The 24,860-nt window shown below is 43.1% G+C and overlaps 1 protein-coding gene across 1 annotated transcript in view; it reads right to left on the bottom strand.

Annotated features, from left to right (window-relative positions):
- STARD8 (StAR related lipid transfer domain containing 8) overlaps positions 1-23,492 on the bottom strand; it is an 81,052-nt gene extending 57,560 nt beyond the window's left edge. Inside the window, exons 1-2 of the mRNA XM_041741134.1 lie at positions 23,336-23,492; positions 4,504-4,537 (exon numbers count right to left, since the gene is read on the bottom strand). Coding sequence (XP_041597068.1) covers positions 4,504-4,537; positions 23,336-23,380 — 79 coding nt within the window. The 5' untranslated portion in view covers positions 23,381-23,492. The remainder of the gene's footprint in view (positions 1-4,503; positions 4,538-23,335) is intronic.
- Positions 23,493-24,860: the final 1,368 nt, after the last annotated feature.

Genomic DNA, 24,860 nt, shown 5'->3' with positions numbered 1-24,860 from the left:
AAGTCCTGTAGAAGGAGAAGGTTTCCAGGAGAATGATGAAGAATAGATTTTTAGTGTTGAGTTTGAAGGATTTATGGGATGTTCCCAGGTCTTTTCCAGGCCTGTCATTCCTCTTGTAATTCCCGTTGCCTTCCTAACCCCTGGGTAGTTATCCTATGCCATCCAGCCCTTGCTTTGATATTCTGGACTGGTCCTATCTGTAAAAATGTCCCACTAGGCTGTGCCTCAGGCCTTTTGCCTGACCTGCATCTGTAAGCCTGGGCCTGACTTTCTGTTTTGCATTCCTGATAACAGGCATTGGGAACCTGGGCTTCCCAGCCTCTTTTGATCCGAAAGGAAGCTATTACACTCCTCTCCAGGTCTGAAAATCCTTGTCCCATCCCAAAGAACATCTTGAAATTGCCCTTTCCACTGACTCCTTCCTTTCAGTCTGATTCTGGCAGGGGTGGAGGGTCAAGGATGATAAAGAATCAGAGTGCAGAGGACTTTGGGACCTTCTATTTCAATCTTTTCATTTTTCAGACAAGAAAGTTGAAGTCTAGAGAAAGGAAACAACTAAGTCAAAGTCACAGAAAGAGATAATGTCAGACCTGGGACTAGATCTTAGAATTCTCAACGCACAGTCCAGTATTTTCCCTTGGCTGAATTCATTGTAGATCATGATAGAAAGATTTCCTGTCTCAAATCATAATCAATTCCAGATATCCTCTAACTACATAGATCTTTATACTAGTCCAAGTTGCTAGATAAACTATTAGTCAAATACTGGATAAGCTATACCCTGCAAATATTCTTCATGAAATAGTAAATGTTAAATGGCCAAATCTATCAAGAAATAATTACAAGAATGATTTGATCATTTTTAAAAGAAAGGAAGTAATTGAATTATTATCATGATGTTTATTTTCTTTGGCTCATTATTTCAGTCTCTTGCTCTCCTAAGATTTAGAAGTGATACCAAACAGCAACTTAAATAAACACACTTAAATTAATATATTTGTTTCTATTTTTTCCCTTTTAAACTGGTCTTCCTGACCCCTCAGAGCTGGAGGGGGCGGTCTGGGGCAGCTGATACACAGAGTCTGGTGCTAAGGCCAAGCCTGCAATCAGGCCAAAGCCAGTTGAGTTGGGGAACCAGGCTCTTGTTACAAGCCAACTATTACCCCACACCCCCAGGTCACTTCCGCCACTTCTACAGGAGCCTGGAAAGAAGCTCTGAATGGTTTCAGGCAACAAAAGGAGCTTTGTGCACTGGGAGCAAGGGCCCTCAAGGAGGATTTGGTACAGAGGTAGCAGAGGTCAGCTCAGAAGCCTCCTCATCTCTGCAAGCTGCTGGGAGCCAATGGGTTAAGCAGAGGTGTGAGGTCAACAAGTGAAGGAGTCATTGAATGACAGAGCAGCAAGATACTTTGAGGTCATTAGACCAAATCATTCATTTTATAGTTGGGGGACACTAAGGCACAGAGAGGGAATGGGACAGGCCCAAGGTCACACAGCTGGCAAATGGCAAAACCAAAACTGGAACCCGGAGTTTCTGGTTCCTTAGTCAACTAACCTGTGAGGCCATTCAGAATTTTGGATTTTGTTTGAAGGGAAGGAGCTCCTTTTAAGGTCCAGAACCTACTTCTATCTCAGGGAGCAATTCATACTTGTATAACATGGTAGCAGTACTTGGAAGGAATATTAAGTGTTTCAGGGAGCCCAAAGAGTACCTAGCGAGTCCTGGAATGAGCCCTGAAGTCCTGAACCTCCTTCTGACCTACTGGTTTGTGTTACTACTACCTCTGTGTTTTCCAATGCTTATATATATATGCACAGGATCATTTGGAGTGATACACTGACATTTTGAATCATGATATATATTGAATTCAGTATGTATTAGGAAAGATGTAATTAGTACCGCAAACACTAATTTCATAGATTTTATGGCTTCAAGTAAGGTTATTGTTTAAAATCAGATTGGCTTAAAGAAAAAAAATAAGTATGAACTATCACTGGATGAAGTGAAGTTGATTCACAAATATGTAAAATATTGTGCTAGTGGATTCTCAGACCATTATAGCATAGCTGTCAAAGGCCCTTCAGCCCATCCTCTTGGGCCTGGGCAGCACTACGTATGTTGAAGTAAGTTGGACATTCCTAATGTTCTCCTATGAGGACAATGCCAAGGGTTTCCTCTGTCAGTGAGACCACCAGAACAAAAGCAGTAGTATGTCAGAGAAACTGGTTGACTGATCTTAATATGAAGAAGATTACATATGTAAATCCTATTCAATTGTCAGCTTTGAGTCAATTTCTTGGCTTTTTCTTCTCTAAAATTTCCCTGATTGGTCCTCTCCTCCACCATATATGTTCTACTCTGGTGGAATTGGTCAGAATGGCATATGAGAACATAAAAGTTTTAATGGAACATTGAGGGTCAGAGAGGGGAAGGTTCTTAAGACAATTCAACCATGAGTGAAACAGTCAAGACTGGATGGATCCCAGGCCTCCTGATGTCCAAGCTAATGCTTATTCCATCTCTGCCCCCACATTTCCTGCTCCACAATTGCTTCTCCATTGCCTTTTTCACGCATTCCCTCAGTTGTGTCCCCACTCCAAATCAGGCAGCCATCTTCACTGACGTCTTGTCTAGTAAACTCACTTTAGACCTCCTAAACTCATCAAGGGCTCAAGAAGCTGGTAACATTGGTCTCCTCCAAGAAGATTGTTGGGTGGTTGAGAGACGGGGGTGGGAAGACTTTATTTTTATATCTCTTGAAGTTTGAGACATATCAAGACATATTCCAAAAATAAATGAATAACAAACCAGAGAGTTCTGCTCCTTCCCTGAGCTAGATCTCGAAATAATATTTGTTCAGCACTTTAATATCTTAATGTATTATCTTGTATGATGCATACAAGAGCCCCATGCAATAAGCTCCAGTCCCAGTTCAGCTTTGTAGGTGGCAACTTTTTCTGCCTGGCTCCACCCGCTAAAGGGACACTCCTCTTTCCTCAGGAAGCCACAGACCTCTCAGCCATCTGGTGCCTACCCTTCCAGGATTCAGCCCCATTGACCGAGCTTGGCACAGACATTCTAATGAGGCAACTTGGCAGTTGCAAGTGCATTAATCTGAGGGGGGGGGGTCACTATTTCAGGGTCTGAGGGGTTTCTTTTTAGCCTCTGCAGCTGGTATCTCTGAAATGGAGAAGTTTGTCCTTCTCCCAGTATGGGCAGCCTGCAGATCTTGTACCCCCAGGAGCCTCTTTTCAAAGCAGGAACTGTGCTCAGCAAGAAGTGCTGGAATGGTTATGGGGGAGGAGGTGGGGAGTGGAAGAGCAGATGTATGCTGTATGCTGATCAACGCAGTGTTCCTACTTTAAAATAGGTCCCCTCTTGTCTGCTGTCATGGAATGCAAATAAACACTTCGCCCGGCCAACTCTTCTTCCTTTCTAACAGCCACCACCCAAGAACTCAAGATCCCGAGGTAAGAAAGTACTTAGGAGGTCACCAGATCCCCTCTCTGTCTTCAGGTAAAACTGTGCCCAAACTGGTTCCAACTACTTGAAGTGGTCTTCAAGAGCCAGAGATCAGATCATCTCTTCCAATGTCTCCCTAAGACGCTTCACACAGGCCCTTATCATGTCACTTGTTCATTGATTCCTTTCTGTTTCTGTGACCCTCAGCCCATGTTAAATCAAGTCATGAGCTCATCCTGAAGAAAAACTGTAGCCAGTGGGAATGGCTAAAGTCAGGCTAGAGCCAAGAGGATAGCCTAAATGACCTCAGCAAAGCTCAGCGGATGCCAGGAGTTCAGACTCTGGCAGCAAATTCATTCCTGGCCAGTATCCTTCTTTCTCTTCCTCCCCGAACCAGATATCCCCCTCTAGACAACTGTGTCCTCCTCAGTGAAAAAGCTGTGTCCAGAATGCCACTAACTTGCCCACACCCAAGTAGGACACCTGAGGCAGAAGGGAAATATGTAGTCAGGCTCAAAGAAACTTGTTAGAAAAAGGAGGGAATTTTTTCCCCTCAAGGCTATATGTATTCCCTCAGTCCTAAATAACCCCTTTCAGATAAAGCAAGTGTTGGGAATATCACAGACACTGAATCCTAAATATCATGCTTCTTTCCTTTACCTTCCACTTACTTACTCCTTTTACCAACATACCTCCCACCTGTAATTTACTTCCAGTGGAAAGTAGCACCTAAAAACAAGGGAAGCATATTGGATGGCTGCCATTTGCTAATGGTTCTTTAGGGGAATCCTCCCCTGGCTCTCTGACCAGAGAAAACTCTCCATCTGAGAAATAAAGAAGTTCTACATGTTCACTTCGTCCCAAAAGGAAAGTCTCGAAGACGTTAGGAAATGCTCACTGGAGGGAGACAGAGAGGATGTTTCCAGATTTTGCGTCTAGGCCATTGGTCAGGAACAAGATCAGCCAGCCCATGAAGACAACTGAGAAGCTCAGCCCCACTGTGTGACCTTGTGACCCCACCTCACACGCTTACCGCTTACCGATATTCTTCCTCCTCTGCCACAATGGGAAGCACTGCAAAGGAAACAGAGAAGAAATCAATACTTTGCAGAGACCAAAGCAACGTCAGAACTGGAAGGAATCTTTTGAAGTCAACAAGTTCAATCTACTCATTTTACAGAAAGATACACAGAGGCTCACAGAAAAGGAAAATTAAGTACAATAGGAAGCCAAGTAGAGCCTAGAAGCCTGGGCTCCTAACTGCCTGATCCATAATACTTTCTTCCACTCCACTGGCTCACTCCTCTGGTTCACTTCACTCTCATGGATTGGGGAGTTTCCTTAACTCAGGAGATTGGAGACAGTCTGCATAGCTCACAGTGCTGTTCTGAGAAGGGACAGTAAGGATTATCAAAGAATCAGTTAACGTTTTCTTGGCACATACCGTCCTTGATTAGAAGCAAGATATGTTGGTGGGAAGGGCAGTATTTAGATTTGGAAAGCTCAAGTTCAGGACTACCTTATGTAACATTGAACATACCTTCTCGAGCCTCAGTTTTTATATCCCAAGACTATGGTAGTAATAATCCCAACCTCACAGGTTTTGTGAGAAATCAACTTACATGAAAGCACTTTTTAAAATGATAAAACACATTATAAATTCATTCATTCAATAAATATTTATAGGGCACCAGTACAATATAGAATGCCATGCACTATGCTAAAAGCTGTAGCAGTCATTGAAACAAATAAGGTCCCTATTCTCATGGAGCAGGGAGAATGAATAGGTAAACAAATAAATAAGGAAGGAAAGTTCAGACATCACTAAGAACCAAGAAGGAGAAACTAAAAAAAGACCAGGATGAGATAGGGAATAGTAGGGTAGGAAAAATAGGGATAATTGCTTTAGAAAAGGTGGGCAGAGAGGGTGTCTCAGAGAACCTGAACTTTTTTTTTAAGTTTTTATTTCATCCCAGTTAGTTAACATATTAGTTTCATGTGTACAATATAGTGATTCATCAATGCCATACATCACTCTGTGCTCATCACAAGTGTACTTCTTAATCCCCATCACCCCTCTATCCCTCTCCCATCTGGTAACCATCAGCTAGTTCTCTATAATTAAGAGTCTGTTTCTTGGTCTCTCTCTCTCTCTCTCCTCTCTCTCTCTTTCCTCCCTTTTCTCATTTGTTTTGTTTCTTAAATTCCACATAAGTAAAATCACATGGTTTTTGTCTTTCTTTGACTGACTTATTTCATTTAGCATAATACTCTCTAGCTCCATCCATGTCATTACAAATGGAAAGACTTCATTTTTATTTATGGATGAATGTACATACACAATAGAATATACATATTCTACTGTATATACACAATAGAATATACATATATATACACACACTTATGTATACCATATCTTCTTTATCCATTCATATGTTAATGTATACTTGGGCTGCTTCCATAATTTGGTTGTTATAAATAATGCTGCTATAAACATAGGGGTATATGTGTCCTTTTGAATTAGTGGTTTTGTATGCTTTTGTAAATACCCAGCAGTAGAATGGCTAGATCATAGGGTAGTTCTATTTTTACTTTTTGAGAAACTTCCTTACTGTTTTCCAGGGTGGCTGTACCAGTTTACATTCCCACCAACAGTATGTGAGGGTTCCTTTTTCTCCACAACCTCGCCAACACCTGTTGTTTCTTGTGTTGTTCATTTAAGCCATTCTGACAAGTGTGAGGTGATATCTTACTATACTTTTGATTAGCATTTCCCTGATGCTAAGTGATGATGAACATCTTTTCATGTGTCTGTTGGCCATCTGGATGTCTTCTTTAGAGAAATGGCTGCTCATGTCTTCTGCTCATATTTTCATTGGATTATTTGTTTTTTGGGAGTTGAGTTTTACAAGTTTTTAAAGTATTTTTTAAACTAACTCTTTATCAGGTATATCATTTACAAATATCTTCCCCCATTCTGCAAGTCACCTTTTAGTTTTGTTGATTGTTTCCTTCTCTGTGCGGAAATGTTTTGTCTTAATGAAGTCCCAATAGTATTTTTGCTTTTTCATCCCTTGCCTCAGGGGACATATTTTACTAAGTTCCTATGGCTTTGACATTCTATGATGTCAAAGAGGTTACTTGTCGTGCTTTCTTCCAGAATTTTGATGGTTTCAGCTCTCACATTTAGATCTTTAATCCATTCTGAATTTTTTTTTGTATATAGTGTAAGACAGTGTTCTACTTAAATTTTTTTGCATATTGCTCTCCAGCTTTCCAAACACCATTTGTCTAAGAGACTGCCTTTTTTCCATTAGGTATTCTTTCTTGCTTTGTCAAGGATTAATTAATCATATAGTTGCGGGTTTATTTCTGGGTTTTCTATTTTGTACTACTGATCTATGTGTCTATTTTTGTGCCTGTACCATACTGTTTTGATTACTGCTGCTTTGTAATATAACTTGAAGTCTGAAATTGTGATGCCTCCAGCTGTGCTTTTCCTTTTGAAGATTGCTTTGGCTATTCAGGGTCTTTGTGGTTCCATACAAATTTTAAGATTGTTCTAGCTATGTGAAAAATGCTGGTAGTGGGATCCCTGGGTGGCGCAGCGGTTTAGCGCCTGTCTTTGGCCCAGGGCGCGATCCTGGAGACCCGGGATCGAATCCCACGTCGGGCTCCCGGTGCATGGAGCCTGCTTCTCCCTCTGCCTGTGTCTCTGCCTCTCTCTCTCTCTCTCTCTCTGTGTGACTATCATAAATGAATAAAAATTAAAAAAAAATATTTAAAAAAAAAAAAAAGAAAAATGCTGGTAGTATTTTGATAGGGATTGCATTAAAATTGTAGATTGATTTGGGCAGTATAGACATTTTAAAAACATTTCTTCTTCCAATCCATGAGCATGGGATGCCTTTCCATGTCTTTATGTCATCTTCAATTTCTTTCGTCAATGTTTTATAGATAAGAGTACAGATGTTTCACATCTTTAGTTAGATTTATTCCTAGGTATCTTATTATGTTGGGTGCAATTGTACACCGGATTGTTTTCCTGATTTCTTCCTCTGCTGCCTCATTATTGGTGTATAGAAAGGCAACAAATTTCTGTACATTGACTTTGTATCTTGCAACTTTACTGAATTCATGTATCAGCTCTTAGTTTTTGGTGGAGTCTTTCAGGTTTTTCTATATAGAGTATCATGTCATGCGCAAATAGTGAAAGTTTTACTTCTTCCTTACTGATTTGGATGCCTTTTATTTCATATATGTATATATATATTATTAAAGTTTGATTTGCCAACATATAGTATAACACCCAGTGTTCATCCCATCAAGTTCCCCCCTCAGTGCCCGTCACCCAGTCACCCCATCTCCCCACCCACCTCCCCTTCCACTACCCCTTGTTTGTTTCCCAGAGTTAGGAGTCTCGTGTTTTGTCATCCTCTCTGATCTTTCCAACTCATTTTCTCTCCTTTCCCCTGTAATCCCTTTCATTATTTCTTATATTCCCCGTATGAGTGAAACCAAATAATGATTGTCCTTCTCCGATTGATTTACTTCACTCAGCATAATACCTTCCAGTTCCATCCATGCCAAAGCAAATGGTGGGTATTCGTCATTTCTAATGACTGAGTAATATCCCATTGTATTTCTTTTTGTTGTCTGATTGCTGTGGTTAGGGCTTCCAGTACTATGTTGAATAAATGTGATGAGACTGGAGACTGGACATCCTTGTCTTATTCCTGACCTTAGGGGAAAAACTTACAGTTTTTGCCCATTAAGGATGATGTTAGCTGTGGATTTTTCATAGATGGCCTTTATTACATTGAAGTATGTTACCTCTAAACCTACTTTGTTGAGGGTTTTTTATCATGCATGGTTTGCTTTGTGGACTTTGTTAAATGCTCTTTCTGCATCTATTGAAATGATCATATGGTTTTTATCCTTTATTTTATTGATGCGATGTATCACATTTATTGATTTGCAAATATTGAACGACCCTTGCAATTCAGGAATAAATCCCACTTGACTGTGGTGAATGATTTTTTTTAATGTACTGTTGAATTTGGTATACTAGTATTTTATCGAGAATGTTTGCATCCATGTTCATCAGGGATATTGGCCTGTAGTTCTCTTTTTTAGTGGAGTCTTTATCTGGTTTTAGTATGAGGTAATGCTAGCATCATGGAAAGAATATGGAAATTTTCCTTCCTTTTCTGTTTTTTGGAACAGTTTCAGAAGAATAGGTATTAACTCTTCTTTAAATATTTGGTAGAATTGGCTTGTGAAGCCATCTGGCCATGGACTTTGATTTGTTGGGCGTAGTTTGATTACAGATTCAATTTCTTTGCTGATTATTAGTCTGTTCAAGTTTTCTATTTCTTCCTGCCTCAGTTTTGGTAATTTATACATTTCTAGGAATTTATCTATTTCTTGTAGGTTTTCCAATTTGTTGCCATATAGTTTTTCATAATATTTTCTTATAATTGTTTGTATTTCCATGGTGTTGATTCTTATTTCTACTTTCCTGTTTGTGATTTTATTTATTTGAGTCTTTTCTCTTTTTTCCTTTATAAGTCTGGGTAGACATTTTTCAGTTTTACTATTTTTTTTTTTTATTTTCAGAGAATCAGCTCCTGGTTTCATTGATCTGTTCTACTGTGGGGTTTTTGTTTTGTTTTGTTTTAGTTTCTATATCATTTATTTCTGCTCTAGCCTTTATTATTTCCTTCCTTCTGCTGGTTTTAGGTTTTGTTTCTTGTTCTTTTTCCAGCTCCTTTAGGTGTAAGCTTAGGTTGTTTATTTGAGGTTTTTCTTGCTTCTCGAGGTAGACCTGCATTGCTATATACTTCCCTCTTAGAACTGCTTTTGCTGCATCCCAAAGGTTTTGGACCATTGTGTTTTTGTTTTCATTTGTTTCCACATACTTTTATTTCTTCCTTTATCATTTGGTAGCACGTTATTTAAGCTGCATGTATTTGTGGTCTTTCCAGATATTTTCCTGTGGTTGACTTCTAGTTTCATAGCATTGTGTCAAAAAAGATGCATTTAATGATTGCTTTGTGGACTAATATGTGATCTATTCTAGAGAATGATCATGTGCACTTGAAAAGAACGTGTATTCTTCTGTTTTAGGATGGAATGTTCTGAGTATATCTGTTAAATCCATCTGTTCCAGTATGTCATTCAGAGCTATTGTTTCCTTATTGATTTTCTGCTTAGATGATCTATCTGTCCATTGATGTAAATGGGGTGTTCAAGTCCCCTACTATTATTGTATTTTATTGATTAGTACCTTTATGTTTGTTTTTAACTGTTTTATGTATTTTGGTGGTCCTATATTGAGTGCATAAATATTTATAATTGTTATATCTTCTTGTTGGATTGTCTCCTTATTATTATACAGAGGACCTGAACTTTGAACAGAGGACTGCATAAGACAGAGCCAGTAATGTGACAATCTGGGTGCAGAATATTCCAGGCAGAGGTTGAAGAGAGAGGCAAGGGCTTTAAAGGCCAGGGGGATAATGTGGACTTTGATTTAAATTACATTAGGAAGCCATTGGAGGGTGTAGAGAAGAATGACAATATCTGATTTTCACCTTTAAAAAATCACTCTCTGGTTGCTATGTGGGGAATGAATTGTGGAGCTAGAGTGGAAGCAGGGAGACCTTTTAGGAGGCTTTTGCAGTAGTTCAGGAAGGCAATGTCAAGATGTTAATTTGAAAGTTAGGAAGAAAAGAAAGAAGGGTTTCTCTTATGCAACCAATCAAAATCTTACTGAGAAAGGAATTGCCATAGTATTTGTCATCTTTCTTATCCCCTGGAAATGATTGCCACACCAGGTGCAAACATTTGACTACAATGATTTCTAGTCTTAGGGGGTTAGTTTCAGCCTTAGATCACTTTAAAATGGTAAAGTTCAGCTCCACCCTGGTAGACTACAAGACAATCTGGTGAATCTTCAACCCACAATTGGCCACAGGAGAGAGGAAGGGTGGGAGGTGTTCCCCTGAGTGTTCATTGACAAGGACCTTGAGGGATGCTAGTATGAGAGAGATGGCAAATCATAGAATGAGATAGGTGTAAAAAGAGGAGAAAGTCTAATCAAAAGCGATACAGAATTCCTCTATAAGCTACAAAGGGGCCTATGATTAAGCAAGTCAATAAAATTCTTAGTGGTGGACAAGAGAGGAGTAAAAGAAAAGGATAAGGGAGTGGGACAGAGGGTGGAAGCAGTCCCCTGTGAGGTCCTAAATGTGACCATTCTGGGAAATTAGGAGATAAACTGATGTGTGGAACAGACTGTTACTCTGCTATTCTATTCACATTAAATTCCCTCTTCTCCCACTCTATTCTCCAACCCATCGTGGGTATAACAGAATTAAAGATAGTTCAGGAGCTAATTAGTCTTTAATTTTACATAGGGATTTACAGGTTACAAATAAGTGACCTTGTTTGTCAGACGCATTCCACATGGTAGGTTTTTTTGTTTTGTTTTGTTTTATCCTCACGTAGCACATGAGGAAAATGAGGTCCAGAGAAGTGAAATGACTTACCCAAGGTCACACAACTAGAAAATGTCAGAACCAAATTTATACTTTGGGCCTATGGAGCTCCCAATTTTATTGCATCCTATTCTTTTTTCCTGGGGTCCAGGATAACTTTGGCTGGGCCAGAACTATGAGTCCCATTCCACTTTGGACCCTGATCTTCATAGCTGAGAACCTTACAGGGAAAAGTGAGGTATAAACTTCTACATTAGAGACCTCTGCTTCAGAGTGGAGGCTCCTTTTGTTTCCTGTTGTAGAATATATTCCTCACACTTGGGAGTATTCTGAACCCAGGAGTCCAGCAGTTACAGAGACGGCTACAAAGGACCAGGATTAGTGGTGACAGTCTTCCCATCATTTGTTCATTCATTCATTCACTCCCTACAAGCCTCCTCAGGGCCAACCCTGTCCTAAGTACTCAGGGATTCAAACAAATCAGACACATTCCCTGCCCTTGAATAATTCACAGCCAAGTGGGTGGGAGGGGAAACCATGTGTACAAATCATCACAATTCCATGTACGTGCTATTGGAAAGTATAAAACCCTGTGGAACTGAGCAAATGGAGTAATTAGTTGCTGGGAGTGCAGATGCATTGTCATGAGGGCCTTTATGAAGGAAGCAGCATTTGGAACAGGTCTTAAAGGATAAATAGTTGTTCATAAGGCAGACAAGAAGGCAAAGAGCATGGCAGGTAGAGAGAAGAGCATAGAAAAGGGCAAGGAGGTATAAAAGCATGTGGTTTGTGGAAGTGCATAGTCTGGCTGAAGAGTAGGGTAAGAAATGAGTCTGGAACAAGGAGTAGGGGCCAGATTACAAAAGACCTTGTAGGTCATGTTAAGGAACTTGGACTTTATCCTGAGCCCAGTGGGGAGCCATTGAAGGAGCTTAAACAGAAGCCTACCATAGGTCAGATTTATATTTCAAAATATTATGTCTATTGAGTGAAAAATAGATTGGGAATGGGACTGGGGGAGGTTGGATAAAACTAGAAACAGGCCAGATTGGAGCATTGGCCTTTGGGACAGAAAAAGAGAGGACCGATATATGCACTATTTACGTGGTAAAACCAAAGTCAGCAATAGGATTGTGAGAGCCTAAAAAAGAAGTCAAGGATGAATCCAGTTTCTGGACTATGCAACCGGGTGGATAATAGGGCTAGTAACTGAGGCTGGGAATGGAGAAAAAGGCATGGTTGGGGGGAGGGGCGAGGGGAATCTTCCTTTTGTCATGAATACGGTTTTGAACCTGTTGGATTTGAGGAGTCTGTGGAGAATCCACTTGGAGCTGTCCAGAAGGCACTGTAGTAGACTTACACAGAAAAATCACACAGAAACAGATATGGTCCCTGCACTTGAGGAACTTGCAGTCTAGTGGGCAATAGAGTAGCCCACATAAAAAGACAAATATCAGGAGTTTTTGAGAGAAACAGGGGATCATGTTCAAAGTGTGAAAAAGAGGGACGACTGGATGGCTCAGAGGTTGAATGCCTGCCTTGGCTCATGTTGTGATCCTGGGGTCCTAGAATCAAGTCCCACATTAGGCTCCCTATGGGGAACCTGCTTTTCCCTCTACCTATATCTCTGCCCTCTCTGTGTATCTTTTATGAATAAATAAATAAAATCTAAGAAAAAGAAAAGAAAGTGTGAAAAAGAGAGAACAGGAGCTAAAAAGGGGATGGGAGCAGAAAGCTGGTTGCCGTGTGAGAAGGTAGGAAGTCTGAGCAGGGTGGTTTGGAGACCAGCTGCAAAGGCTTCTGACAGAGCTTGTCCTGACCCGAGGAGTCCTCAGCCATAATTGGTTAGGACACTCAGTATAACTCACTCTCTATAGCAACTTCTCTCTCTGCTGGGTCAGCAAGTACTATGACCAGCCCTTGCCCTGCTATCTCAGGGCAAGCCTGGAGACTTTTCAAACTTTGCCTGGTTTCTCTGCTTGCCCTCATCCCCTGGCCTGCCCTGTGCCACAGACCTAGGCCTAGAGCCAGTCATAAGAGCACGTTCTTCACATTCCAGCCTCCCCCAGCCCTATCAGCTAGGCCACACAGAGCCATATTCACAGCATGACCCTCTCAGCCTCCAGAGTGGGCATTCACCACCTCCACACCCAGCCCCAGCTGGTGATTTGCCAACACAGAATGAGGCCACTGTGGGAAGCAGGCTCTTCTGATTCCTCAAGAGCTGACTTCTCTTCATCTTAGGGTTTCTCTGCTGGGATGGGGTACACTGGGTCTGGCCACTAGTATGTGCTTGAGTATGCATGTATGTCTTATACACTCAGCTAACTTCCTCTAGTCTAGGCCTAGAATATGTACTGTGTGGGGCTGGACACAGAGGTAGGTAAGACATAGGCTAGGTCTTTACAGGAGCTCACAGTCCAATATGGAGACATATGGGTATATGAAGGGCATTGTGTGGGCTGAGTCTGGAATCATCCTGCCACCAGGTTCTAAATTGGAGCACTGGTGTTATGATGCCACTTTTAAACCCCATTCCAGAGGACTGGGAACATGTGCTCATGTTCAGGGTGTGAAATCTCAGGGGATGCTACAGGCCTGAGGGATGTCAATCTCTTTCCTGGAAAGGGGAAAGGAGACCTGATTTGAGTAAGACTGACCAGCACAGGCATTCTGGGCTTGACCATGTGCCTTTGACCAATTCTTTGCTGGTCCTCCAATTCTTTGTTGCCTATAATGATAGGCAAGTCCTTAACAATTCTCATTGTCCCATCACAGGGAGGGGGGTAAGGGACAATCCAAGCAGTGAAAGGGCAATGAAAGACATGACTTCTAGAAGGTCCCAGAGTCTGGGACAGCTTTTTGAGGAATTCCCAGAGGATCTACTTCTTTTGTCTCCTCTTTGAGGGTACAAGCTATCCCACGCTAGCTTGATGTGGGGCCTCCCAGAAAGCCTGTCTTCTCCTAGCCACCAGAACCCTAGATATGGTGGTCTCATATCTACTCACCTGCCCCCCAAAAGAGTACCTGACCCTGACCTGTAGCCTCAGCAATGCTTATCTGCATATCATTTTATAACTCCTCCCACGACAGAAATTCTTGCTACCTTGAACCCTTCTCACCTTAATTCCTTTCTGCCAGTTATGGAAAGGCCTCTTGTCCTCCTGTCCCGCTCCCCATTTCATACCTGGCCAGCAGGGCTGTTCCAGGACCAGCCTTTTGCTTTTTGGGCCTCTTTCCCCCAGCCTTTTGTCCTTTACTGTCCTTCTGCCTCCACAGCAGGCAAGATAGCAGGCCAGGAAGGAGAGCAAGCTTGTAGCTACAGCCTCCAGGGTTTCTTTGGATAATCTCAGGAATGTCATATCCCTAAGGCCTGACTTTCCCACCAACCAACAGGGACCTTCCTTCCTGCCCAGAGCTCGAGAGTTCTAGGAGAAGGGCCTTGGATGGGGTGAGGACGCGGAGGGACTGAAGGGGAGAGACAGTGGTTCCAAAGTGGAGTAAAGCCTCTTTTCCAGACTCTGGGCTAGTCCAACAAGGGGTGGGAGTAAGGGTGGGGACAGGAGATGAAGAAATCACCTTAAAAAAAAAACCACTTCCTGAACCTGAGGGTAGTAACATCAGTATTTCCTACTGTCTTTTAACTTCCAGAGGATGTTCCCAAGTTCAGGCTCTCATCAGGCAGGTAAATCTTATTTTTCAGATGAGGAAACTGAGAGCACAAACCATGGAGCCAGGATCACCTAGAGCAACCAAGCAATTATCTTCAAATTTCGCTCAAATTTACTGAGCACCTACTATGTGGTAGGCCCTTTTATAAATGTCATCATTGCAAACAGTTATGAGGTAAATAATATTCTCCATATGTTGTACATGAGGAAACTGGGGCTCAGAGAGGGGAAGTAGAGGCTGACCCTGGGCTAGCAGATTGGTGCCCTGTTTCCAGCAGCTACTGTATTATATCATTATATCATATTCTTCTCCCAAGATCCAAGGGTGACCCAGCCCAAGACAGAGGAGAGTCCAGGGAAAATTAGCCCACACTACTTTCCAGGGCCTCAAGCCCCATTACCCAAGTGTAGGGCTTCCTTTCTTCTGCCCCCTGGCAACTTCGGCCTTGGAACTACCAGTTGAACTGGGCTTCAAGGTCCCTTGTTGCAGCAGCAGCAGCTTGAGGGGTGGGCCAGAGAGGTGGGGTCAAGGAGCTCCACTCCTTTAAACCTCTGTGAACCCCACCCCCCATCCCAGCACAGGCCATTTGAGCTGCTGCTCCCTGTTATTATTCCTAGTGACTTGGAAATGCAGGGCCGGCCCTGGCTCCCAGAGCTTGCCAAGCCTCCAGCTGTTTTCAGGCCCTACTGGACCTCCCGGTAGGGAGGACCAACCTCCAGGGCAGGCTCATTTTCCTGAGCCTGAGTTCCCTTCCTCTTCCCCAGGGACCTTGCATAGAAATCACTGACATTCGGGGAGCAGTTTTTTCCCACTTTGCTTGGAGGTTCAAAGAACTATATATGAAATATAATGAGAGTGGCAGAGCTGGAAAGACTCTCAGAGATAAACCAGTCTAAAATAGTCACTTTATAGATAGAGAAACTGAGCGGAGATTACATAAACATAGTATATAAAACATGGACTTTGGACCTGGATTACGTGAGTTTAAAATCCCAATAATAGCTGTGTGAGTTTCCTGGTTTCCTAACTGGGTAAGTTTCCTAACTTTTTTTCTCTGTTTCCATAAAATGAGGATGATGGCAATAATAGCCTTGCAGTTACTGTGATGATAAACTGAGTTAATATATGTGAAGGGCATGGAACAGTGTCTACCACATAATGTGTACTCTATAAATGTTAGCTAATACTAGTTTTAACTTTCTGCAGTACTTTGGAGGGAAAACAAACCTGGCATTGCCAATCTGCAAACTTTTCCAGTTACTTCTGCCTTCACCAGCCATATTGTCAGATATGTCTTCCACCCACCCCCCCAGCAGCCCGCATTCACACTCCTTTCAGTGCCAATGAAACTAAAGGTAAAGTAAAAATTAATGTCCAAGACATAAGTCAGAGTCAAAGCTTTGCTTCCTACTCCCCATCTCACCTCCCCAGTGCCCATCTCCATCTCTCCTAGTTCCCAGGACAAATACTGTTCAGTCTCTTGATGACTTGATCAAATAGCACTAATTGTGCTGAAATGGGGCAACTGGGAAAAAGAGACACAATGGTTAGGAGTTCAGATCAGGTAATTCTGGAGGTCTCCATTTTCACCTTCATGCTGGGCCAACTGTTAAGATTGTTCTGGCAATGCTGTTGCAGGAAATACTGGGAACTCCAATTTAGTCATTCTCTTGCCTTGAAGACTAAGTGAGATTGCCATGCACTGATGCTAGATAGATAAGATTTGTTAAGTTCCATTCCCTGGCATTTTCTGGACTGAATCAGTCATATACACCAACGGGGCACTTGGGGGTGAGTATGAAAATCTGTCATTTTAAATCCGCAAGACAGTAAGTTCCATGAGGTTAGAGACCTGCAGCTATTTTGTTAACCATTACCCATCTCCTCAGAGCCTGACACAGCATCTGGCACATAGTTAGCCCTGAATAAATATTGCTTGGTAATGAGTGAAGGAATGAATTCCTCAAGGCTATTCCCAGTTTAAGGAAACCTCCCATTTTCTTCAAGATAATAATAAATGAACATGTCAACAGGCCTTGCCATCCTTGTTTCATGTGATCCTCATTGCAACCTTGGGAGGTAGGAATTATAATTTTTCCCAGTGTATAAATAATAAAAATGGTTAATGCTCACTAACTATGTGCCTGGTGCTTTTCTAAGTGCTTGATACATGGTAACTCAGGTCTCATATGAAGTGAGTACTATTATTAGCTCCATTTTACAGAGCAGGAAACTAAAGCTCAAAGGGGTGAAGTAATTTTCTCAAGGTCACACAGCTAGCAAGTTGTGGCTCAGAGAGTGAACACCTCAACTTCATGTTTTGTTACTTTGGACACCCTGTTTTTTTTTCACTGCATCAAGAGTACCCTTGGCAAAGTCGAACTCCCACATACAAATTTGCAAGTCTCTCATTTTGACCTCTGCTCCTATAAGCATTCGCACCCCATTTCTAGATCCAAGGCAAGTCCCCTGGCTCTGTGCCTCCTCTTTCTTCTGTCTCCAACCTTACTCTCCCTTGAAGAAGACTCCCTACTCTTTTTCTCCATAAATCATCTCATCAGATTCTGATCCAACTGCATATCTATCATATGTTAGGCTTTTATATACGTCATTTCATCGGAAATTCCATTAAGTCTTATCCACTGAGGAGAGGTGGCTTGCCCAAGACCACTCAGCTTAAATGTGGCAGAGGTGGGCATTACATCCAAGCCAGTTTGACTCCATGCCCAGTGTTCTTCCTGCCACACCAAGCTGCCTTCTGTTCTGAGCCAGGAAATTCCTCCCAGGAAAGTTCCTAGATCACCCAGAAACCAACTCACGCTCTCTTTAAGTCCATGTGTGTCAATAACATTAGCATACCTATTCTTTTACTTCAACACATTGACAAGAACCTCACAAATATGTGACATATGTTAGCATCTAGGCAACTTACAATTAGCCACACAGAGACAATCCATAGTGTGCATTTTTCACCCATGTCAGGAGTCACTACCCGACACTCAAGTCAATTAAGCTATGGAAATGCAAAGAGAGGTCCTAAGGGTGAAGACTACTTCAGTGGGATATAAGATCTTGTCCTATCCTCACTAAGTGGTTTTCCCATGACCTGGGAGTATGTAATAATTCCTTTCTTTGGATCCAGTGATTGAGAGGTAACTGTAGGTATAAGTCTCAGATGTATAGGTATACACCTTCCACTTACACACACACACACACACACACACACACACACACACACACACATATTGGCTAAGGGACCTGTGGCAGTGTCCTCAGATGAAACAGGCTATTTGAGGGGTAGCTGGGTGTACAGTCAGTTAAGCATCTGACTCTTGGTTTCTGCTCAGGTCATGATTTCAAAGTTGTGAGATTGAGCCCTGCACTGGGCTCCATGCTCAGTGAGGAGTCTTTCTAGGACTCTGTTTCCCTCTGCCCCGCTTTCCCCCTTCAAATAAATAAATAAGTCTTAGGGAAAAAAAAAGAAACAGGATATTTGAGGTCATGAGCATCATTAGAAGTATGCAACAATGTCTGGCCCTCCTTTTGACAAGATGTGATAGGACTCCTACATGGAATGTAGGAATGGCATCCAGAAGCATTTAAGAGTTTCTATAAATTCCTATGCTATCCTGAATTCTCTACAATTCCTCCTGCCCCTCCCACAATGAATGCATACTGTATGTGGCAAATTGGTCTTGCTTGGAACAATAAGGGCAAAGGCCTGGAAAAGTAGATACATCCTGGAAGCTAGGAATACAGCTGCTAAATCACCCAGTTACTGTCACACTTTCACCCCACATCCTGCCAGACTGATTCTGGTCAAAAACTAGGAAGTGGTGAGCTGGCCAGGGGACAGAAAGAGCCCCAGGTATGAAGAAGCACACATGAGTATGTGTGCTCACATGACTGTATATTATGTACATAAATATGAAGGGGCAGAGGGAGTGTGAAGCACACACCCATATGAACAGGCGCCAAGGAGCCAGGTATAAGAACTGCCACATGCAAGTCCCATGCACATTGTGGCAGTGCATTCATAGGAGAGGGTGTTTGAGAATATATCCTCAAGTGAACTCAGGAAAGCCCTTGATCTCCTATATACGAGTAAGTATGAGAGTACAGTGACTGGGGACAAGTGTCATGTCCCTTGTTGGACCATGACTGGATGGCTAAACTCTCTGAGGCTTTCCAGTTTACAAAGGACTTTTCTGTCCATAATTTGCCTCCCATAGAAGCTTTGCAAGTAGGTGAGACAGGGATATTGCCATGTGTGCTTATTGTACATGTATATGTGACATGTGTGTAAAAGTCCCACTTAGTATTGCCGTTAGATTCTACCACAGACAAATTGTGTTTGGATTTTGCCACAGGGGGAGGAAAGAGATTATGGTCTATGTAATAGACCTGGCTGTGTTCTGACTGCCCCCCTGTGACCTTGGGCACATCTCCTTCCATCTTTGTGCCTCATCCACAGTTTAGAAGGAGGGAAGGGAGAGGAACAGATGACCTCCATAGACCTTTCCATCTCTGATTATTGTATGACTATTTACCTGTTATAAGAGAAAATAATTGAGAGACAGCAGGGAGTATTTACCCTCTCAGAGTCACCTAGAGGTCATGGCTGAGATGGAGCTCCAGCCAGATTCTCCACCTCCCAGGTCAGTGCCCTCCAGAAATAGATATGTCCACCTGATACAAAGTGAGTTACATGAGAGAGGATCCAAATTCTGGTCACTTGTTATGTGCATAACACCATGTTAGGTGCTGGAAAGAAGCAAAACGACACATCAAAGAAAGAGTCCTGTGTGCATGCATGTGTGAGTGTGAGGCTGGAGTGGGGACTGGACTCATATGCATCCTCGATTGTGCTGAGAGGCCATTGATACCTTTCGGGCCCCTGCTGGTCTCCAGGGAAGACACATGAGACACATATGGAACTATTTATACTGGGTTCATCTCACATCCAAACGTCTTGTCCCTTGGCTGCCCCTAACCCCAGTGCTTCTCAAGCAGTCCTGGGCCCTGGCCTGCTGTCTTGCTACCTTCCCAGTATCTCTGGCTTCTGAGGTGGCACCCTTCAGCTCCCAAACTCAGGCAGGGCCAGAGTAGAGTGCTGAAGGTAATATGCCTAAGGAGCAGATAAGACCTGAGATCTTGGGGATCCCTGGGTGGCTCAGTGGTTTAGTGCCTGCCTTTGTCCCAGGACATGATCCTGGAATCCCGGGATTGAGTCCCACGTTGGGCTCCCTGCATGGAGCCTGTTTCTCCCTCTGCCTGTGTCTCTGCCTCTCTCTCTCTCTGTCTCTAATGAATGAATAAATAAAATCTTAAAAAAATAAGACCTGAGATCTTAACCCTGGAGTTTCCAAATATAGAATAACCCTTGTTTTTTGCCTTGGTGCCCCCCAGCATGCAGTTTGGAAATCTGCTTTCAACGAGTCATGTGTTGACCACCTACTCTATGCTGAACACCTTAAAGACACAACCGCTCCAAAGTCTCATAGCATCTCTGTGAGGCAGGCACTGATTAGTATCATTTTTTAGATAAGAAAACTGAGGCTCAGAAAGGACTTGCTCAAAGGCAGCTAGTGTGTGTGTGTGTGTGTGTGTGTGTGTGTGTGTGTGTGTGTATCAGGTTGGGGGGGTTGGAATTCAAACCTAAGTTTCTCTGCTTCCCCTCCTCCTCATATATCTTTAGCTGTTAGAGAGCACTATATGGTATAGGATGGTAGGGGGCTTGGTGTCTCCATTAGGACCACAAGAAGGTTGAATGAGGTGATCTAAAAGATCCCTTTCAGCTATGGCAGACTACTACAGCCATGCCTCTCTCTGCAGTCAGCTCTCCCACAATCAGGCAAGTGCTCATAAGGGGGCCTGGCTCAGAATGGGAAGGTGGCTCAGAGAAGCCCATGCCCTTAACTGGGCTTAGAAGCCCAGAAGGCCTGCCTCTCTGACCAGGATCTCAAAGCAGTAGCATTGCAAAAGTAGCATGTATGTGGGTCTGGCAGGCTGCCTCTTAGCCCTGAGATACAACCATGTGTTGATTCATATCTGCCATAGCCCTGTGTGTGGGCATGCATGCATATCTACCTTTGTGCCATGTGAGTGTTTTTGTATGTCTACATGACTTTGTCTATGTGCCTAGGTCTCTGTGTGTCTGCATGCTTATGCATGGGAAGGTATTGATTTGTGTACATGTGTGCCTATCTCTGTATGTGCATTCAGGCATATGTGTGTGAGTTTACATGATTGTGGATGTGCACTCTGTGTGTGTGTGTGCATTTGAATGTATTTATTTTGATATGGATGTGTGTGCACACTTGAATGGTGTGTCTATGCATGAGTGTGTAACTATAACATATATATGTGTACATCCTATGTTTGTGGACATGCAGGAGTGGATGTGTATGTGTGTGTGTGCTAGTGTCTGGGACTGTGATAGAGGTCTCCAAGTCTTTTAGGGGCCTCTCCTGCCCCAACAATTTCTAAGAGACTGACATGAGCAGAGAGTTTGCTGGGAGTCTGAGACTGAGGTAATGAGTACAAAGTGATATAAATCCCTGCCAATCACCCAGATTGGTTAACCAGAGAGTAGAGGACAGTGGTGCCAATCAGGTGTCAAGTCTCACAGACATTTTTGCTTCTCCTCTGCCTTGCCCTTATCATTAGATCCATTTTTTATCATCTCCTTGCCACCTAGCCTCATTGCCATCGCTGCCATCTTCTTGGCCTCTGCGTCACCACTTGGGCCCTTCTAAACTGGAGTGGAAGGGCTGCTGGAGTGCATTTCTTAAAAGTGTCCATTGAATTATATCCCTACTTTACTGAAATCCTCCTGATCCCCTAAAACAACAGTCTCTGGACTTTGGAATATCATAGGTGAGAAAGACAATTTTGAAAGAAAGAAAGAAAGAAAGAAAGAAAGAAAGAAAGAAAGAAAGAAAGAAAGAGTAAGAACTGCAAACTTTTTATTTTGCTGAGGACAGATATTTTTAAAATTTCTCACTCTTGAACCCCACCCCATTGGAAGGACGTAATAATCTCCAAATAAATAATAGTCTTCTGAGTTGAATTAATTTAGCTTTCTGAAAATTGTACTACATCACTCTCACTTTTCTCCCATTTGACTGCAGATAGGTGAAAATCACATTTAGGACTCCCACTAGGTAAAGACCACAGCTCCAGGCATCAATTCTAAACCCTATGGGAGGCAGCCCCATTCCACTTATCTAGCTTTTCTCCCCTCAGACCCTGTACTTGAGACACCCTACAAAACCAGCCCTCCCCCAACTCGCCACCATTTGAATGCCTCCAGACTCTTGCTCACAAAATTCCCTCTGCCAGGCATGCCTGGAATGCCCTTCCCCCAATTTAGGACTGACAAAGTCTTCTCTTCCTTCAAGCCTCAGGCTCAGCCCAAATGTGACCTCCTGTGAAACTTTTCCAAGTCCCTTCTGGTGGAAGTGATTTTTCTTTCCAAGGGTCTCAGCCTTTCCTTTGTCCTATTTTACAGTCAGGCTACTTATTTAAAATTTTCCCTACTGAATTAAATTGTGTGACATCACACAGTGTCAAGAGAAGTAGGGACTTTAGGAGTTCAGACCCCAACTCTGTCAGGCATACCTGAATGACCTTCCCAAATCTTTTACAGTGTTCCTTCACCACCTATAAAAACAGGAAAACAATGGGTTTTGGCAAAGATTACCACCACAGTTAATGAATTGAAAGTGCCTATGTCCAGTACATGGCAGATACCAAATAACCATCAGTTCCTGGGATCTTGAGAGCAGAAATTATGCCCTCCATATCCTTGTGGGTCCTGTTGTGCTCATGTATTCTCCATGTCCAGGATATAGTAGGCACTCAACAAAAATTTGCTGACTGTTGGGCAGCCCCGGTGGCCCAGCGGTTTAGCGCCGCCTTGAGCCCAGGACGTGATCCTGGAGACCTGGGATCAAGTCCCACGTTGGGCTCCCTGTGTGGAGCCTGCTTCTCCCTCTGCCTGTGTCTCTGCCTCTCTCTCTCTCTCTTTCTCTTATGAATAAATAAATAAATAAAAATCTTTAAAAACATTTACTGACTGTCTAGCATATATAGTAGGTTCTTGATAAAGACCTGTCACTTTTTTTTACCACCTTTTTGAGGACAGAAGCCATGCTCCTTTTTGTCTTCATGTAACTCCTATGGTGCCTAGCACAGAGCTTGATATATGTTGACAGAAATTAGTAAGAGTAATCATAATAATAGTTACTGCCTCTCATATGGATGCTATATCTATCTATCTATATATATGCAAGGCATCATGCTAGGAACTTTACACACATCTCTTTTATTTGCAAACACACAGTATATAAATAATAATACCAACTTCATCACCTTATAGAGATTGGTACCACTATTGTTTTCATTTTAAAGCTGAGGAAACTGAGGATCAAAGGAATTAAGTATCTTGCTTTTGTGGCAAGGCCTGGGAAGCAATAGACTTTTATGATACTCAGCTAGCCTACTTAATTTTATGGGAAAGCAGTATACATTTACAGAACTGGTTAAGTGACAAAAGCAAGACTTGAATCCAATTCTTTCAAGCTCCAAAGTAGTCTCAGAAGCCCACCTGCCTTCCAGCTGGCACACAGTGGTTCCCCAGCTGCCTTCTTCTCCTCTGAGCAGTGGAGTGGGCTGGGTCTGGGCAGCCACTTACCTTTACTTTTCTGAAGCAAGCCCAGAAAACATCCAGCAGAGGCATGGTGGAGAAGTGCAGGGAGCTGGGAGAGTCCAGCAGAGTTCTGCTGGGCACAGGCCTCCTTCTCCCTAGGGACTAGACTAGAGGGGATGCAGGCCTCTGTGAGAATCAGCCCTGGCCCTGTGCTCCATCAGCCATCCTAGCGAAGGGAAGAGAGACACAGAGCAGTGGTTGGCCTGAGTTCAGCTTGCTTCCTCTTCAGGCGCCTCCCAGAGGGCCCTAGGGAGGAAAGTAGGGAGGGAGGGAGGGAGGGAGGGAGAGAGAGGCTAGCTAAGGAGGAGGGACCAGGAGGCGGGTCACTGATTCAAACTCGGCATCGTTAAGCAATTGGCTGGGAGTAGAGAGCAATGACAGTTGAAATTCCTTGAACATTACAGTTCCCAAGCTTGGAGTGTCCAGCCTGCCGGCTGGCTCACCAACCAGTCTGCCACCTGCACGCTGGCATGCATGCCTTCTTGCCTCCTGCTGAATGACACACCAGCGATCCGTGGAGGCCTCTGGGTATAATCAAGACCACACAGGGGCTGTGGAAAGAATGCCAGGAAAAGAGCCCAGGAGGAGAACATTCAACCCAGGCAGGACCTAGGCAAGTGTGAAGGCAATTGGCGGAAGCAGAAAGCTATGAGCCTGGGAAACTTTCTTAGACATGAGACTCTAGGCCCTTGATCACTGGGTCACTCTCCAACTCCACTTTAAAGCTAAGAATAGTGAATCACTCTGGCACCCTGGGGAGGCATTTTTCCTTTATGGACCTCTGTTTTCCTTTCTGTGCAATGAAAGGCAGGGTCACAGGTGTCTAAGTCTCAAGTATTTTGTATGACTCCTATTAGGGGTTAAGTACAGGACAAATCTAGATGAAACTACATTCTGGACAACAATTACAGCTCCTTTCAGAATTTCTGTGCTGCCCGTAACAAGTCAGGTGATGTTCCAAGGAGAATCTGAGCCCACAAAGGCCATTTCATTGATATGCCTCAAGGCATCATAGCTCTCTTCCATCTCAGATAACCCGGGTGTGTGCCCTTTTCTGACATCTGAGGAGATGATGTTTTCCTCCTTTATCTACTCCCATGCTCAGAAACCTCCAGATCTAGAAGTTTAGCCTGGAATCTGAGCTTTAACCTCCTGGAAACACTGAAGTCAGTTCTTTCAGGAAAAATAAAGTTAGCACTAGGCAGTTCTAGAGGTTTTATGGGCAGGAAGCTCTTAAGAAGCAGTGATTCTTCCCTCCCCCAAGCCTCAGCAGGCCGGGTGCTGTGGCTGGCAGCCAGAAGACTCCTAGGAACCCCATGGCAAAAGGCCAGGCGTGAGTCTCTGGGGGTATGTGTCATCACAAGGCCGAGAATAACGTACTCCCCTTGGCCTCACTTCCTGTTCAGAGACCCCAGCTGGGGTCTTTGAGGACTTTCCTCATTGGTGGTTTGATCCAGAGGTTTGTCCCAAGAGTCTGCAAGAATCTTTCCACCCCTGCTTACAACTTATT

Source organism: Vulpes lagopus, chromosome X, assembly GCF_018345385.1.
Source record: "Vulpes lagopus strain Blue_001 chromosome X, ASM1834538v1, whole genome shotgun sequence".
Taxonomy (NCBI): Eukaryota; Metazoa; Chordata; class Mammalia; order Carnivora; family Canidae; genus Vulpes; species Vulpes lagopus.
This window is presented reverse-complemented; position numbering and strand designations above follow the sequence as displayed.